The 17,286-nt window shown below is 42.3% G+C and overlaps 1 protein-coding gene across 2 annotated transcripts in view; it reads left to right on the plus strand.

The window, feature by feature from the left end:
• CTDP1 (CTD phosphatase subunit 1) overlaps nt 1-17,286 on the plus strand; it is a 180,015-nt gene that overhangs the window by 22,488 nt on the left and 140,241 nt on the right. For both annotated transcript variants that reach the window (XM_075826530.1, XM_075826529.1), the window contains exon 2: nt 7,941-8,024. In XM_075826530.1, coding sequence (XP_075682645.1) covers nt 7,941-8,024 — 84 coding nt within the window. The remainder of the gene's footprint in view (nt 1-7,940; nt 8,025-17,286) is intronic.

Raw genomic sequence — 17,286 nt, forward strand, 5'->3', positions numbered from 1 at the left:
GATGGAGCCGAAAGGACACACTTGTAGTCTCGGTCTTACAATGGAGCCTTATGGACTTGTTTAAATATAAACAAAAGATGTGATGTGGGCAGCCTCTAAACTACTATTCCTACACAAGAGAAATCATAGTAGAGACCAGTGCAGCGTTTGAAGTTGTTCAAGGCTTCCAGCACCTAATGAACAAAGGATCCAGAATAAAACGAGTCTGCAGACAGTAATGGGAAGAGCTGTGGGTCCAGGACAGGGAAGGAGGACTGTTTGGTAACAGTTGTCATCCAGCGAGCAGCTTGCCTGACTCCATCCAAAACACATCTGCTTGTGTTCCCATCTGTGTAGCCTTTGGTCTCTAGAGAGCCTTTTTTGTTTTCCATGACTGCCTTTGAGGGTAGGTAGTAAACAATTGTTTCTGTAAGGAAGGGGGTGTGCGGGCAGCTGAGCATCGCCATGTGCTACTCCAGGGAGGAGAATGTCTAGTACACACTGCTGCGTATATTCTGATGATGAGTGAAAATGTCACACACACCACAAAGGATCACGTCTGTACATGTTTTATTTGGTTTGCTGAGCAACAAGCTTATTTAGTAATTTTTTTTAATTTATTTTTTTAAATAAAACGTTGGTACCGAAGGGTAGTGGTCAAATGAGACACTGAAAAAGTACAACTCGTTCTGCAAAAATCAAGCCCCTATACGTATATATCGACAGAAATGATAAAGAAAAAAAAAAAAAAGTTATGCCTTTTTATGGGTGTGGATGACAAAAGTATAATGAAAAATAGCTGTGGCGGAAAGGGTTAAAGTAGAAATTACATTCTTCTTATTTGTTGTTTAATTTTTTTTTAAAGATTCATACATGTTTAAGTAAAAATGGCCCTTTTTCATGGCACGGTTTATTGTACCATGTAATGTACTGGGAAACATTTTTGTGGGGTGGAATGGCGCTCCCTTTGTTCTGAGCCTTAGTGGTCCCCAAACGGCACTTTACGTCCACATATTTGGCCCTGCCATACCCCGGTAGAACCCGCTTAAAAATTCATGGGGGTATGTGTGGCACAAGCTGGGCACAGCATATTTCGCACTGAAATGGCATATTAGTGGAAACATGTCAATTTTCACTTTGAACCATCTGCTGCGCGTTAATCACTGGAAAACATGTGGGGTGAAAATGCTCCCTACACCCCTAGATAGATGCCTTTAGGGGTGTTGTTTCCAAAATGGGGTCACTTCTCGGGGGTTTCTTCTAATATTTCACATCAGAGTCTCTGCAATTGGGAACCAATGCTGTGTAAATCTCCAACATAGGCCTCAAATGCGCATGGTGCTCATTCACTCCTGAGCCCTGTGGTATTTCCAGGCAAAAGATTAGGCCTGTATGCACGGGGTTTCTAAAACCAGGAAACACTATAAGGGTATGTTCACACTGCTTATTTTCAGCCGTTTTCCGTGTCGTAAACGCCCTGAAAGACACAAGCTAAACGCCTACAAACATTTGCCCATTGTTTTCAATGGGAAAAACTGCATTTTGTTCCGTCCGGGCGTTTTTTTTACGCGGCCGTTTGAAAAAACGGCATGTAAAAAAACGCACCGTAAAAAGTGCATGCTTCTTGAGCCATTTTTGGAGCCATTTTTCATTGTCAATTGAAAAACGGCTCCAAAAACGGTTGCAAAAAACGCCTCAAAAAACGTTCGTGGTTTCAAAAATGGCTGAAAATCAGAGGCTTTCCCTTGAAAACATCTCCGTATTTTACAGCTGTTTTTCGTTTTGCGTGTGAACATACTTTAATAGTTAGTGAGCTGTATTTTCTGAAATGGCATATCTATGGAAAATTTTCCATTTTCACTTTGCAACATCCACGGCGCGCTAGTGTAGGACTGTTGGGGTCAACATACTCACTACACACCTAGATCAATGTCTTGAGGGGTGTAGTTTCCAAAATGGGTCACTTCTGGGGGGGGGGGGGTTTCCACTGTTTGCTCCCTCAATTGTTTTGCAAATATGACCTGGTGTCTGCAAGCCATTCCAGCAAAATCTGCGCTCTAAAAGCCAAATCTCATTGGCAAAAATGTCACTTTTAACTTTCACGGCCAAATTGTAATAAAATCTATAACACATCTGTAGGATCAAAATTCTCACCTCATTCCTAGATATCCTTGGGGGTTTCCAAAATAGGGTATTTTGGGGGGTGCTTCTTATAATTTCTCACCACAAGGCCTACGAAAACCTAGAGTGGTGCCTAGAAAATATCCTAATAAAAAGGTGACCCCCAAAAGCCACAAGGTTCTCCTTCATTTCTGAGTCCTGTTTTAGTCATGTAGCAGACTAGGGCCACAAATGGGATATTTCTAAAAACGACAGAAACGGTGATAGATATTGAGTTGGGTTTCTCTGTTAACACTTGCCGTGTTACAGAAATAAAAGATTAAAAATAAATATCTGGCAATTTTTATTTTTACGTTTTACCTTTCATTCCTGTGAAGTGCCTAAAGGGTAAATAAACTTTCTAAATGCTTTGAAAACTTTGAGGGTGCGGTTTTTAAAATGGGGTGATTTATAGGAGGTTTCTGACATAAAGACCCCTCAAAGCCACTTCAGAACTGAATTGCTCCCTAAAAAAATAGGTTTTGAAAATGTTCTTCAAACATTGCTGGTAAAGTTTTATATGCCTTCTAACTTCCTAGAAAAATAAAAGGTTGTTTAACCCCTTAGTGACCAGCCCATTTTAGGTCTTAATGACCAAGCTATTTTATTCGTTTTTCTATAGTCGCATTCAAAGAGCTATAACTTTTTTATTTTTTCGTCTACATAGCTGTATGAGGACTTGTTTTTTGCGGGATTAGTTGTGCTTTTTAATGGCACCATTTTTGGGTACATATAATTTTTATATTAACTTTTATTAACCTTTTTGGGGGGGATTATAAAAAAAACCTGAAATTCCGCCATTGTTCTATGCGTTTTTAAATTGACGCCGTTCACTGTGCGACGTAAATAACATGTTCCCTTTATTCTATGGGTCGGTACGATTACGGCGATACCACATATGTGGAGGTTTTTTTATGTTTTACGACTTTTGCACAATAAAAACACTTTTGAACTAAAATTATTTGTTTTTGCATCGTCGCTTTCCAAGAGCCGTAATTTTTTTATTTTTCCATCAATGTAGTGATTTTTTGGGCTTGTTTTCTGCGGGACAAGATGTAGTTTTGAATGGTACTGTTTTGGGGTGTATGGGACTTATTGATTCATTTTTATTATGACTTTTTTGGGGGGCAATGGGAAAAAATTGCACTTTCGCCATGGTTTTTTGCGTTTTTTTTTTTTACGGTGTTCACTTTGCGGTTTAAATTACATATTAACTTTATTAATGGAGTCATTACGGTCGCGGCGATACCACATATGTGTACTTTTATTTTTTTTCCTTACACTTTTACTAAATAAAACCACTTTTTATGGAAAAAATGGTTTTATTTATTTTTTTACTGTACTTTTTATGAATAATCTTTATTTCACTTTGATGACTTATTTTATTAGTCCCACTAGGGGACTTTACTGTGCGATGTTCCGATCGCTGCTATAATGCTCTGGTATACTTCGTATACCAGAGCATTATTGCCTGTCAGTGTAAATCTGACAGGCAATCTGTTAGGACGTGCCTCCGGCGCGTCCTAACAGGCATATGTCCAGGGCAGACCTGGGGGCTTTTATCAGTCCCCCGGCTGCCATGACACCCCATCGGAGACCCGCGATTGCATTCGCGGGCCGCCGATGGGTGACAGAGGGAGCGCACTCCCTCTGTAAACAAAGTTAAATGCCGCGGTCGCGATTGACGGCGGCATTTAACGGGTTAAACGGCCGCGATCGAAGTAAACTTCGATCGCGGGCGTTGGAGCAGGAGCTCAGCTGTCATCAGACAGCAGAGCCCCGGCTCCTGCCTGCATGGGAGACCCGTGCAGGACTTAGACTAGGCTGACGTGAAAAGGCGTCAGCCTAGCCTAAAGCCCATTAGTGAATCACGTAAAAAGGCGTATTAGTGGTCACTAAGGGGTTAAAAAAATGATGCCAACATAGTTACCAGTCTTTCCTTTATTCTACTTAAAGAGGCTCTATCACCAGTTCATCACTTCCCTCTCTCCTACCTATTTTAATAGGCGCTTTAATGCACAGCTGGAGGCGGTCTGGTCCGTCGCTCCGGTGAAGGTCCTGCGGGAGTGACATCACAGCCTGATCTCGCGATTCTAGCTATCACACTGTGCTGTGAATCACGCTGGACTGAAGCGAAGTGTATGATGCTGATTGGTCTGCATCATACAATTTTCTATACAACACCCACATGGTGAAAAGAAAAAAAACGCCCAGTTGGCCATAAAGAGAAAATTGGCATAACTAAAAAAAAAAAAAAAAACTTCGGAAATGTTTTTTTTTAAACCAGAAACAGACATTATTAGCATTCAGGTATGTGCACACGTAGTGACCAAAAACGTCTGAAAATACAGAGCTGTTTTCAAGGGAAAACAGCCCCTGATTTTCAGACGTTTTTCGCAGCGTTTTTTACGTCCGTTTTTTGGAGCGGTTTTCATTGGAGTGTATGAGAAAACTGCTCCAAAAACGTCCAAAGAAGTGTCCTGCACTTCTTTGACGAGGCAGTCCTTTTACACGTCGTCGTTTGACAGCTGTCAAACGACGACGCGTAAATTACAGGTCGTCGGCACAGTACGTCGGCAAACCCATTCAAATGAATGGGCAGATGTTTGCCGACGTATTGTAGCCCTATTTTCAGACGTAAAACGAGGCATAATACGCCTCGTTTACGTCTGAAAATAGGTCGTGTGAACCCAGCCTTAAAGCGCCTATTCGGTAGGAGATAGAGGCGCTGTCACCAGTTCATCACTTCCCTAAGTGGGGCCATATGAACCCAACTGAAAATAAAACTGCCTTGTCGTGTTGGACGCCGCTTTACATCAGTATTTCTAGAAAGTGTATCTTACTGTTCTCACATATGCCTTTTTTGGACACGTTTATTGGCTGTGCAGGGTACCATAGCGCAGTCCTATTCTAGTGAATGAGACCGGCTGCTGTTCCCTTCACAGCAGAGTGATCGGGAGCTCCTCTATGCAGGGAAAACCAAGAAGGGGACGCATTGCTAAATCTGTGATGCTGTCCCTTCAGTCCCAGAGGTTGGACCCCCATTGATCATAAAGTGATGGCCTTATCATAGCAATAAGCCATCACTTTATAGGATGGAAATAACCCTTTCAATGTCTACCGGCAGATTTTGGCAAAGGCTGAGTTCAGATTTTGTTCTGCTGCGTCTAAACTCCCCATAAGGGCACTCGCACACGTGGCAGATATTTGCGCAGCAAATCCGCATGTTACGTGCAGATTTTGCCTTGGATTCACTGCAGATTTTACCCCCTCTACATTGGTGAGTGTTAAATTTGCTGGAAACGTGCGCAAAAGAACAAGCATGCTGTTGAATTTGGAAATCTGCAGCTTACTATTATTTCAGTGTGGAGAATTTCCCACAGTGTGTGGATGGGATTTGTTCAAATTTCATCTACGTGGATGGTAATGTAACCTGCTGCTGGATTTTCCATTCTCAAAATCCGCAGCATTCCACCGTGTGCAGGGGGCCTAAGTCGCTTGATGTTTCTCGGACCATTAGCTCTTATTCATTGCATTTGCCATAAAATACACACGCTTTGCTGTACTATCTATACAAAGAAGGCAGGAAGGAAGTGTCTCCAATATGGCCGCCCCAGGAAAGTTCCGAACTACAAAGATAACTACAACTTTTTAAAAAACTAAAAATTGATATCAATATTTCTCTTCTTCTACAGACTTCAATCTAATTCATGAAACCAAAATCAAATACATGAGCCGCTTCCTTTTTTTTTTTAGTTTTTTTTTTTTTTTAAATATAAATGTGTATCAGTGTGTTTTTGGTGTGTCTGACACAGGATCCACCTGTAATCTATCACATCTAAGTTATGAGTTTATGTGATCGGTATCCGCTCCATGCTTTGTCAGAGACATGCAGGACCCGCTGTCACTGAACCTGTCGGTCCCGCTGACCTGACGGATACAGGTTTCAGCACTAGATACAGCTGCCCTGTATACAGGAAACAAAGCAACGGTTTCCCAAAAAGTAACAAATTTTAATAAAAAGTAATTAGAAAGTTACACCAAACAAACAGATACACATTTTTAATAAAAAAAAAAAAAAGTTTTCAAAGTTTGCCTCATGCACACGAACGTAATTACGGGCCCATAGACTTCTTTTCGCCACAGGTACCTTCCCGTATGCTTACGGGAAGATGCCCGTGCTGTTAAATATAGAACATGTCCTATTTCAGGCCGTAATAACGGCATGGGCAGGCCCATAGAGGTCTATGGGGCTCCCGTAATTACGGGAGCCATGTGTGTGCACCTGTAATTACGGGAGCGTTGCTAGTCGACAGGGGATAGTCACTGTCCAGGGTGCTGAAAGAGTTAACTGATCGGCAGTAACTCTCAGCACCCGGGACAGTGACTACCGCTGGAGTTAATAGTATTAAAGGTTAACTTACCCAGATCTCTTCTTCTTTTTCCTCCAGTCCGGCCTCCCGGGATGACGTTTCATCCCATGTGACCGCTACAGCCAATCACAGGCCAATCACTGGCTGCAGCGGTCACAAGGACTGCGGCGTCATCCAGGGAGGTCGGACTGGATGTCAAAAGAGGGACGTGTCACCAAGACAACGGCCGGGTAAGTGAATTTCTTTTACTGCGGAAAGGGCTGTCCCTTCTCTCTATTCTGCACTGATAGAGAGAAGGGCTACCGATTAGTGCAGTGTAATTTTTCTGCAAAAACATGCCCGTAAATACGGGTGGAATACTGGTGGCACGGGTCCGTAAATGTGTGACCAAGGACCCGTATTTACGGGAGGACAAAAATACGTTTGTGTGCATGAGGCCTAAATGTGGTAGTGTTGTCGATCTTCCAGCTAAAACTATTTACGAGTACAGCTAGCTTTATGCATGGATGTCAGCGACTTAGGCCCCATGCACACGACCGTAAAAAACCTTAAAAAAATGGACCCATTCACTTTCATTGAGCGCGGACACCTTTCCGTGGAGCTACGGATGAGTGTCCGTGCCGTAGAAATGTTCAGAAAATTATGGAACATGTCCGATCTTTTGTATTTTGCGGGCCGTGCTCCCATACTTTGTATGGGAGCACGGCCCGAAAATGCGGGTGGCAGTCGGCCGCGGACCGTGATTGCGGGCACGGTCGTGTGCATTGGGCCTTAATGTGTGCTACTAGTGCCTCATTTTTGTTGGAATGTCTATAAATATATGGCCACTAAAATAAATTGGCTCCTAGAGTGGTCTAATTGTCCCCAAAAGCCTCTAGTGTTTTGTCCTTCTCTGTTTTACATCCATGCTTTTGCTATGAGGCATGGGGTTTCACTGTATACAGCCTACATAATTTAGGTTATTTGGAGGAAAAAAACATCTTGAAAAATAGATCCGCTTAAAGAAGACCTGTCACTTCTCCTGACATGTCTATTTTAGTAAATAATTGTATTCCCCAAAAAATAGCAATTCTGGAGCATCTTTGTTTAAAACTCTATATTATGCCTCCTCTGTTATTCCTCGAAATTTATGAATAAATTGACAACGAAGTGTTACCACTGTCCAATCAGTGTTGATTGTCAGACTGTCAGGACACGCCCTTTTGACAAGGGGAATAATTCCACACATGGAATGTCAATTTATTCGTACATTTCTAGGAGGAATAACAGAGGAATGGCACAATGCAGAGTACTAAGAAAAGATGATCCACAATTGTTATTTCATTGGGAATACAATTATTTACTAAAAAAAGAGTTGTTTGGTTTTACATTTCTGCTATGACCGATTCTAACTCCAGTTTTTTTTCTTTTTGTTTGCTTCAAACACAGGGGTGTTTTGGTAAGGCTATCCAGTTGTAACCATCCAGTGGTTATGAAAGGCTTGTGTGCAGAGTGTGGCCAAGACTTGACACAGTAAGTAAAACTTTGTTTACTCAGCAAGACTTGTTACAATAATAAGGCCTCGTTCACACTGAGTTTTTTTGCAGTTTTGAGGCAGATTTTGTCCTTCCTGCATGTCGTTTTCCGCGATTTTCACCGCGTTTTTCGCTTGAGTGGTACGGGCAAAAAACTCCCCGAAATACGCTTTCTCTGCCTCCCATTGATGTCAAGTTAGGGCATGTCCCTTCTTTCTCCCGCGAGGCGGTTTTACCGCTCGCGGGAGAATACCGCCCCGTCCTCCCATTGAAAGCAATGGGAGGCATTTTCGGCCGGTTTGTGACAAGTTTTGCGGAGCGGTTTCCGCTCCAAAAAGGTGGTCAAAATACTCTGTGTGAACAGACACCCCATAACACACACATACAGCAGAACAATATCTATAAAAAGCCTTTCCCCCTTAACCCCTTCCCGACATTTGCCGTACATGTACGTCATGGAAAGCATTGACTTCCCGCATCTTGCCGTACATGTACGCCGAATGTTTGGGACCGGCTCAGAAGCTGAGCCGGTGCCATCATTACCGGATCTCAGCTGTATCTTACAGCTGACATCCGGCTGTAACGGCGGGGACCGAAATTAGCTTCGATCCCCGCCATTAACCCCTAAAGTGCAGCGCTCAAACGCGATCGCTGCACTTAAGGTGTTTGCAGCTCATCGGAACCCCAGTAATGAAATTGCCGGGGTTCCGGTGGCTGCAATGGCAACCGGAGGCCTAATACTGGCCTCCCGGTCTGCCTAGCACCGAAGCCGGTCAAGATCCGCCCGGCGGCGGAGCCTGATAGGCTTCCGTAGCTGCCGGCAAGATGGCGCCGGGTCAGGAGCTGATCCGGCGTCATCAGCGGTGGAAGTCAGCTGTACTGTACAGCTGACATCCACCTGTAACGGCAGGAACCGGAGCTAGCTCCGATCCCTGCCATTAACCCCTTCGATGCAGCAATCGAAAGCGATTGCTGCATCGTAGCGGTTACTAGCAGATCGCCAGCCCTGACAGGCAATCGGGACTGGCGACTGCTGTTATGGCAACAGGAGACACAATGGTCTCCTGCTCTGCCATTACGGAAGCCGACTTAGGCCCCGCCGGGAGGCGAAGCCTAATCGGCTTGCTGTCAGTGAATGACTGACAGATCTAATACATTGCACTACATAGGTAGTGCAATATATTAGAAAAAAAAAATCTGACCGTTGGACCTTCGAGTCCCCTAGTGGGACTTGAAGAAAAGTGTAAAAAAAAGTATAAAAAAGTGTAAAAAAAAGTGCAAAAAATAAAAGTTTGAAAACAGTAAAAGTTTCAAGTAATCAAATAAAACACAATCCCCCTTTTACTCTTATCAAGTCCTTTATTATTGAAAAATAATAATAAACCATATGTATTTGGTATCGCCACGACCGTAACGACCGGAGGTATCAAAATATTATATTATTTATTGCACGCGGTGAACAGCGTAAAAAAAACCCGTAAAAAACGTTACCAGAGTTTCTGTTTTTTGGTCACTTTGCCCTACAAATATTAGAATAAAAAGTGATCAAAAAGTCGCACGTATCCAAAAATGGTACCTATAAAAACTATAGCTCGTCCCGCAAAAAACAAGCCCTCATACAACTCCGTCGACAAAAAAATTAAAAAGTTATAGTTCTCACAACTTGGCGACAGAAAAAATACATTCTTTTTACAAAAGTAATTTTATTGTGCAAAAAGTTGTAAAACATGAAAAAGTGCTATAAATGAGGTATCGCCGGAATCGTACTGACCCGCAGAATAAAGTTAACATGTAGTTTATAATGCATGGTGAACGCTGTATAAAAAAAAGAAAAAAAGCTGTGCCAGAATTGCGTTTTTTGTTTACCTGGCATCCCAAAAAATAGGATAAAAGGTGATCAAAAAGTCACATGTACCCCAAAATGGTACCAATAATAACTACAGCTCGTCCCGCAACAAACCAGCCCTCATACCGCTACGTCTATGAAAAATAAAATTAGTTATGGCTCCAATAAGTCAGGAAATCAAAAAATATGCAGTTGTGCCCGAGGGGAACATTTCTTCTGTTTGAAGAGGCGATTTATCAAGGACCTAAAATTAGGGAACCAGGAAAGGGAGGGCCCAAACATATCCGCTGGAAGCGACGGTGCCCGTATTATACCAGGACAACACTTCCTAGCAAAATTCCCCAAACTACAAAGGCGCGGAGTGTGGACCAAAAGGGGGATAAGAAAGGACGCCATATATCAGTGCGACTCCGGCCTGTGCAGAAATGATTGTGTCACAGCGTAACACACATCTATGGATTATTTTATTGTTTTTTTTTTACCCCATTATTATACCACCTGACTATGCCCCTTATATACTCCGCCCGGCTTACATATGCCCTACATTATAAACGGAAACACCAGTAAGACTCCAAACAAAACTACTACCAAGCAAAATCCACGCTCCAAAAGCCAAATGGCATTTCCTCCCATCTGAACCCTACAGTGTGCCCAAACAGCAGTTTCCTTCCACATATATGGCACCGTCATACCCGGGAGAACCCTTTTAGCAATTTTTGGGGTGTGTGTCTCCTGTGGCATAAGCTGGGCACGACATATTTGCCACTGAATGGCATATCTAGGGAAAAATATAAATTTTTAATTTGCACCATCCACAGCGCATTCATTTATGGAAAAGACCTGTGGGGTGAAAATGCTCACTACACCCCTTAATAAATGCCTTGAGGGGTGCAGTTTCCATAATGGGGGTCACTTCCCAGGGGTTTATTTTTATTATTTCACATCTGAGCCTCTGCAGTTGTGAACCAATACTTTGTAAATCGCCAAATTAGGCCTCAATTTTACATGGTACGCTTTCACTCCTGAGCCTGGTCGACTGTCCAGGCAAGAGATTAGGGCCACATGTAGGGTGTTTCTAAAACCAGGAAACCCAGCATAATAATTAGAGAGCTGTCTTGTTATGGTGGCACAAGCTGGGCACCACATATTGGCATATCTATGGAAAAAAATCCCATTTTCACTCTGCAACATCGAGTTCACACTAATTTCTACAAAACACCTGCAGGGTTAACATGCTCACTACACCCCTAGGTAAATACATTGAGGGGTGTAGTTTCCAAAATTGGTTCACTTCTGGGGGGTTTCCACTGTTTTGGGCCCACAGGCGCCCAGAAATCAATCCAGCAACATCTGCACTCCAAATGGCGGTCCTTCCCTTCTGAGCCCTGCCGTGTGCCCAAACAGCAGTTTATGACCACATATGGGGTATTGCCGTACTCGGGAGAAATTGCTTTACAAATGTTGGGTTCTTTTTTTTCCTTTATTTGTTGCGAAAATGAAAAAATTTGCGCTAAAGCTACGTCTTTTTGAAGAAAAAGGATTGTTTTTATTTTCACTGCCCAATTCTAATAAATTCTATGAAACATCTGTGGGGTCAAAATGCTCACTACGCCCCTCGATGAATTCCTCAAGAGGTGTAGTTTCCTAAATGGTGTCACTTTTTGGGCGTTTTCATTGTTTTTTTCCCCTCAGGGGCTTTGCAAATGTGACATGGCCGCCGCAAACCATTCCTGCTCAATGTGATCTCCAAAAGCCAAATAGCGCTCTTTCCCTTCTAAGCCAAGCCGTGTCTCCAAACAGCCGTTTATTACCACATGTGGGGCATTGTTTTACTCGGGAGAAATTTCTTTACAAATTTTACAGTGCTTTTTCTCCTTCAGTCCTTGTGGAAATGAGTAAAAATAAGCTAAACCTACATTTTCTTTGAAAAAATGTTGATTTTTATTTTCAGGGCCTACTTCCAATAATTTCTGCAAAAAACCTGTGGGGTCAAATCGCTCACTATACCCCTAGATAATTTCCTCAATGGGTGTAGTCTCCAAAATGGGGTCACTTGTGGGGGGTTTCCACTGTTTTGTCTCCTCAGGGACTTCGTAAATGTGACATGGCCTCCGCAAACCATTCCTGCTAAACTTGAGCTCCAAAAGCCAAATAGCGCTCTTTCCCTTCTCAGCCCTGCCGTGTCTCCAAACAACCGTTGATTACCACATGTGGGGTATTGTTTTACTCGGGAGAGATTGGTTTACAAATTTTACGGTGCTTTTTCTCCTTCAGTCCTTGTGGAAATGAGAAAAAAAATCGCTAAACCTACATTTTCTTTGAAAAAATGTTGATTTCAATTTTCACGGCCTACTTCCAATAATTTCTGTAAAAAACCTGTGCGGTCAAAATGCTCACTATACCCCTAGATAATTTCCTTGAAGTGTGTCGTTTCCCAAATGGGGTCACTTTTGGGGGATTTTGACTGTTTTGGCACCGCAAGAGCCCTTCAAACCTGACATGGTGCCTAAAATATATTCTAACAAAAATAAGGCCCCAAAATCTTCTAGGTGCTCCTTTGCCTCTGAGGCCGGTGCTTCAGTCCAGTAGCACGCTACGGCCACATGTGGGATATTTCCTAAAACTGCAGAAACTGGGCAACAAATATTGAGTTGCATTTCTCTGGTAAAACCTTCTGGGTTATAAAAAAAAATTGTACTAAAAATTTATTTCTGCAAAAAAATATGAAATTTGTAAATTTCACCTCTATTTTGCTTTAATTCCTGTGACATGTGTAAAGGGTTAAGACATTTTCTAAATGTTGTTTTGAATACTTTGAGGGGTGAAGTTTTTAAAATGGGGTGACTTTTTGGGGGTTTCTAATATATAAGGCCCTCAAAGCCACTTCACAACTGAACTGGCTCCTGTAAAAATGGCCTTTTGAAATTTTCTTGAAAATGTGAGAAATTGCTGCTAAAGTTCTAAGCCTTGTAACGTCATAGAAAAATAAAAGGATGTTCAAAAAACGATGCCAATCTAAAGTAGACATATGGGGGATGTTAATTAGCAACAATTTTGTGTGGTATAACTGCCTGTCTTACAAGCAGATACATTTAAATTGAGAAAAATGTTAATTTTTGCAATTTTTCGCTAAATTTTGGTGTTTTTCACAATTAAATACTGAACATATCGAGCAAATTTTGCCAGTAACTTAAAGTCCAATGTGTCACGAGAAAACAATCTCAGAATCGCTTGGATAGGTGAAAGCATTCCGGAGTTATTACCACATAAAGTGATACATGTCAGATTTGAAAAATGAGGCTCGGTCAGGAAGGTCAAAAGTGGCTAAAGAGGGAAGGGGTTAAATAGAATGCCCGCTAAAGCTAGTCATAGGCGATGTATGCCACATTTATCAAATGGAAAAAGGAATAAAGGCGCAAAGTATACTGCAGCTTATAGCTGGCATAAGAATTTTTTCAGACAGGCAGATAAAGCACAACAAAAAGGCACTGTCTTGTATTTAATATTTCAACCTCCTTTATTAGATTTAAAGTATGTAGATGAGAAATTATGTGTCTAGTCCTTTTTTTTTTTGTTTAACTAGTTGACGACTAATGACTAGTATGCTTGTCATGAGCGGCAGTATGTTGCTGCATTAGGGCGAGCATACTCATCTTGCTGATGGCAAGGTCAAAAAAAGTGTGCTGTGCAATAAGGAGCATGGCAATGAGTGTAATAGGGCACAGCTGCGGCTGTAGAATGTCGGAAATCAGACCTTTGATCTCCGCCCTTAGCTCCTTAATACTGCGATCAACGCTGATCACATCATTCAAAGGTAGAGAGTGAACAGGGAACACCCCCCCCCCCTGATCGCGTCAAAGGGATTCCCTGTTACTCAATCACGGAGCATACTTTCTGCGGACAGACAGCCCAGGCTCCATTGAAGGACCCTGGGGCTGTCTGACCATATTTCCTGTTGTTAGGGTATACATAGTACATGTGCAGTTCTTAGGGTACTTTGCTAATGGTTTCCATTTGTCACCGTTGTGACAGGGTTACGTTGTTTTGACGGAATCAATAGCGCAATCGACTGCGCTATTGATTCAGTAAAAAAAACAAAAACTGAGCCCTGTCGTAACGGTGACAGACAAAAACCATTAGCAAAGTACATCACCATTGATCTCAATGGTGATGGATAAAAGGAAGCTATGCTTTTCGTTTGCCTTTCCGTTGAGGGGTTCCCCCGACGGAATGCTCTGACGGAACCCCTCAACGGAAAGACAATGCTCATGTGAATAGGCCATAAGTCCCAAAACAAAAAATAATATACACATTTGGTATTGTCATGACCATAACAACCTGCACAATAAATTTATAGCCTCACTTATGATTGGTGCATGCTGTAAAAAATAAATAAAATACAAACATACCAAAATAATATAAAATAAATGATAATGTAAATGTACCAAAAAATGGCACCTACATAAAGTACAACGTTCCGCAAAACCTAGTCTTCCCATAATAACTCCCTGGTGCCTTTCACGGTTCTGGGAAAGCTGGGTAACAAACCATGTGTCGCTGTGATAGACTGCTAAATACTAAATCTACTTCCACTCCTCGCTCCCAAAATGTGCCATAGCTAGGCAGACTTGTCTTTCGAGGTCCCCAGAAAGCTGTGTAACTCGGGGTATGTTCAAAGTGCCATTTTCTCAGGACTTCTGCTGCAGATTTTTCCAAAAAATAGTAGCAAAATATTTTTGACGCAAAAATGATAAAAAAATGTTAAATCTTGCATTAACGCAACACAAAGTAAATGAAATCAACTAACCTAAAACTCACCTATTCCAAGTGTTATTCTTGCCTTGGAGCTGCACGGATTCCCTGCTGCAGGTTCTTCATCATTGTCCAGCTAAAGGCCTGTAGTGCGGATATGCCATAAATGTCTAAGATGGAATTACCCCTTTAGCAAGAATCCCTGTGTTTAGACTTATGTTGTCCAATTACTTCTGAGCCTGTAAAAATGGAGGTACTATGGTTAATGCAATCTTTTTGTTAAAGCCCTTGAAATAAAGCTGAATGTCTACACTTCAATCACCTCTTCATTGCTTTGTTTCATATCCATTGTGGTGGTGCTCAGACAAAATAATGGCTATTGTGTCACCGTCCAAATACTTCTGGACCCGACTGCAAATGCTGTATGTGTACAAGTTTTATGATATAATAAATAATTGATATTGAATTGGTTGGCAGGGCCCCGCTACACTTTAAAACAGGAAAAGTAGTTCATGATAACATATGTGCTTTATTGTGGATTTACTTGTTGCAAGGTGGGTCGTGTTTTTTTTATTGTGCAAAAGTAGTAAAACCTACATATGTGGTATCGTCGTAATCGTACCTGCCCATAGAATAAAGGTAACCTGTTATTTACCCCACACGGTGATTGGCGTAAATTTAAAACTCGTAGAACAAAGTCGGAATTGCTGTGTTTTTTTCTTATCCCCCCCCCCCCCCAAAAAGTCAATAAAAGTTCAAATGCTGGCATTAAAAAATACAACTCCCGCAAATAAACCAGTCCTCTTACAGCTGTGTCAACGGAAAAATTCTTTTAAATGCGGCGATGGAAAAACGAAATAAAGATTAGCTTCATCATTAAAGGGGTTTTCCCAGGAGGGACCTTTATGCCTTTAAAGGCTATGTAAACCACCTTGAGGGGCATGTAATTTTTATATATATATATATATATATATATATATATATATATATATAATCATAACCGGTCACTCAGTGTGATTAGTGCAACATTATAAAAAATAATTTTTACTTATTTGTATACAGAGCAGCTGTATCTAGCCCTAAATCCTGTTCCCGTCAGGTCCCCGGGAAAGATTGGTTCAGTGAAAACGTGTCCTGCGTGTCTCCGAAACACAGGATCCACCTGTAATCTATCACGTAGGACGCAGGACCCGCTGACACTGAACCAGTCAGTCCCCCGGGACTGGCAGATTCTGGTCTTGGTGAACGATACAGCTGCTCTGTATACAGAATAGAGTAAAAATAATTTTTAATAACTTAGAAAGTTGCACTAATTACACACTGTTGTGACTTGTTTATTAAAAAAAAAAATGCATTTCAAAGGTTTACATAGCCTTTAAGAAAAAAAAGTATTGTAGGGCATCAGTCTGGCTATTCTGTGTAGGGAGACTGCACTCCCACTGCTCTTCCCTGTGGTCCCACTGCTCTTCCCTGTGGTCCCACTGCTCTTCCCTCTGGTCCCACTGCTCTTCCCTCTGGTCCCACTGCTCTTCCCTCTGGTCCCACTGCTCTTCCCTCTGGTCCCACTGCTCTTCCCTCTGGTCCCACTGCTCTTCCCTCTGGTCCCACTGCTCTTCCCTCTGGTCCCACTGCTCTTCCCTGTGGTCCCACTGCTCTTCCCTCTGGTCCCACTGCTCTTCCCTCTGGTCCCACTGCTCTTCCCTCTGGTCCCACTGCTCTTCCCTCTGGTCCCACTGCTCTTCCCTCTGGTCCCACTGCTCTTCTCTGTTTGACAGTCCCACGTGGGTAGGTTGGAGCCACATCAGATAGGGAAGGAGGAGCCAACGGGTCAGAGTAACACTTCTAACCCTCTGGGACTGCTTAGGGCATCCCATGGTGCAATGTCCCCCAATGATGTAAATGAGAAAATAGGTTTTTTTGTACTCCCTATGAAAAATATTTCAGAGGGCACAGAAAATGCATGACTAAAATAGGATTTCTGTAAAGACACACACTGTGTGAAGATTGTGAATAAGATATATAAGAAGATTATTATTTTCAGGTATGGAGCATAAGTAAAGGGGATGTCTATGGTAAGTGAACCCTTTAAACGGTGGGCACTGTAGTCAACGGACACTAAGGGTATGTCTGAAAAAATGCCTGAAAAAAACGGAAACTGCCTACAAACACCTGCCCTTTGAAATCAATGGGAAAAACATATTTTTACACCGCTGTTTTAAAAAACAGAGCTTAAGAAGACGCTCCGTAAAAAGTAGCTTGTCACTTCTTGAGGTGTTTTTTTGAGCAGATTTTCCATTGAACACTGAAAACGCCTCAAGAAGCTTTAGGCTATGTTCACACGGAGTATTTTGCAGGAGGAATATCTGCCTCAAAATTCGGTTTGGAAGTTTGAGACAGATTTTCCTCTCCCTGCACGCCGTTTTTCGCCGAGATTTTCGCCCGCGGCCATTGAGCGCTGCGGGCATAAAACACAGCAAAATACGCTTTCTCTGCAAGTCAATGGGAGGTCAGAGGCGTAAACGCCCGAAGATAGGGCATGTCGCTTCTTTTTCCCCCGAGGCAGTTTTACGGCTAGCGGGAAAAAGACGCCGACGCCTCCCATTGAAATCAATGGGAGGCATTTTCGGGCCATTTGACAAGTTTTGCGATGCGGTTTCCGCGT

Source organism: Rhinoderma darwinii, chromosome 5 (assembly GCF_050947455.1).
Source record: "Rhinoderma darwinii isolate aRhiDar2 chromosome 5, aRhiDar2.hap1, whole genome shotgun sequence".
Classification (NCBI taxonomy): Eukaryota; Metazoa; Chordata; class Amphibia; order Anura; family Rhinodermatidae; genus Rhinoderma; species Rhinoderma darwinii.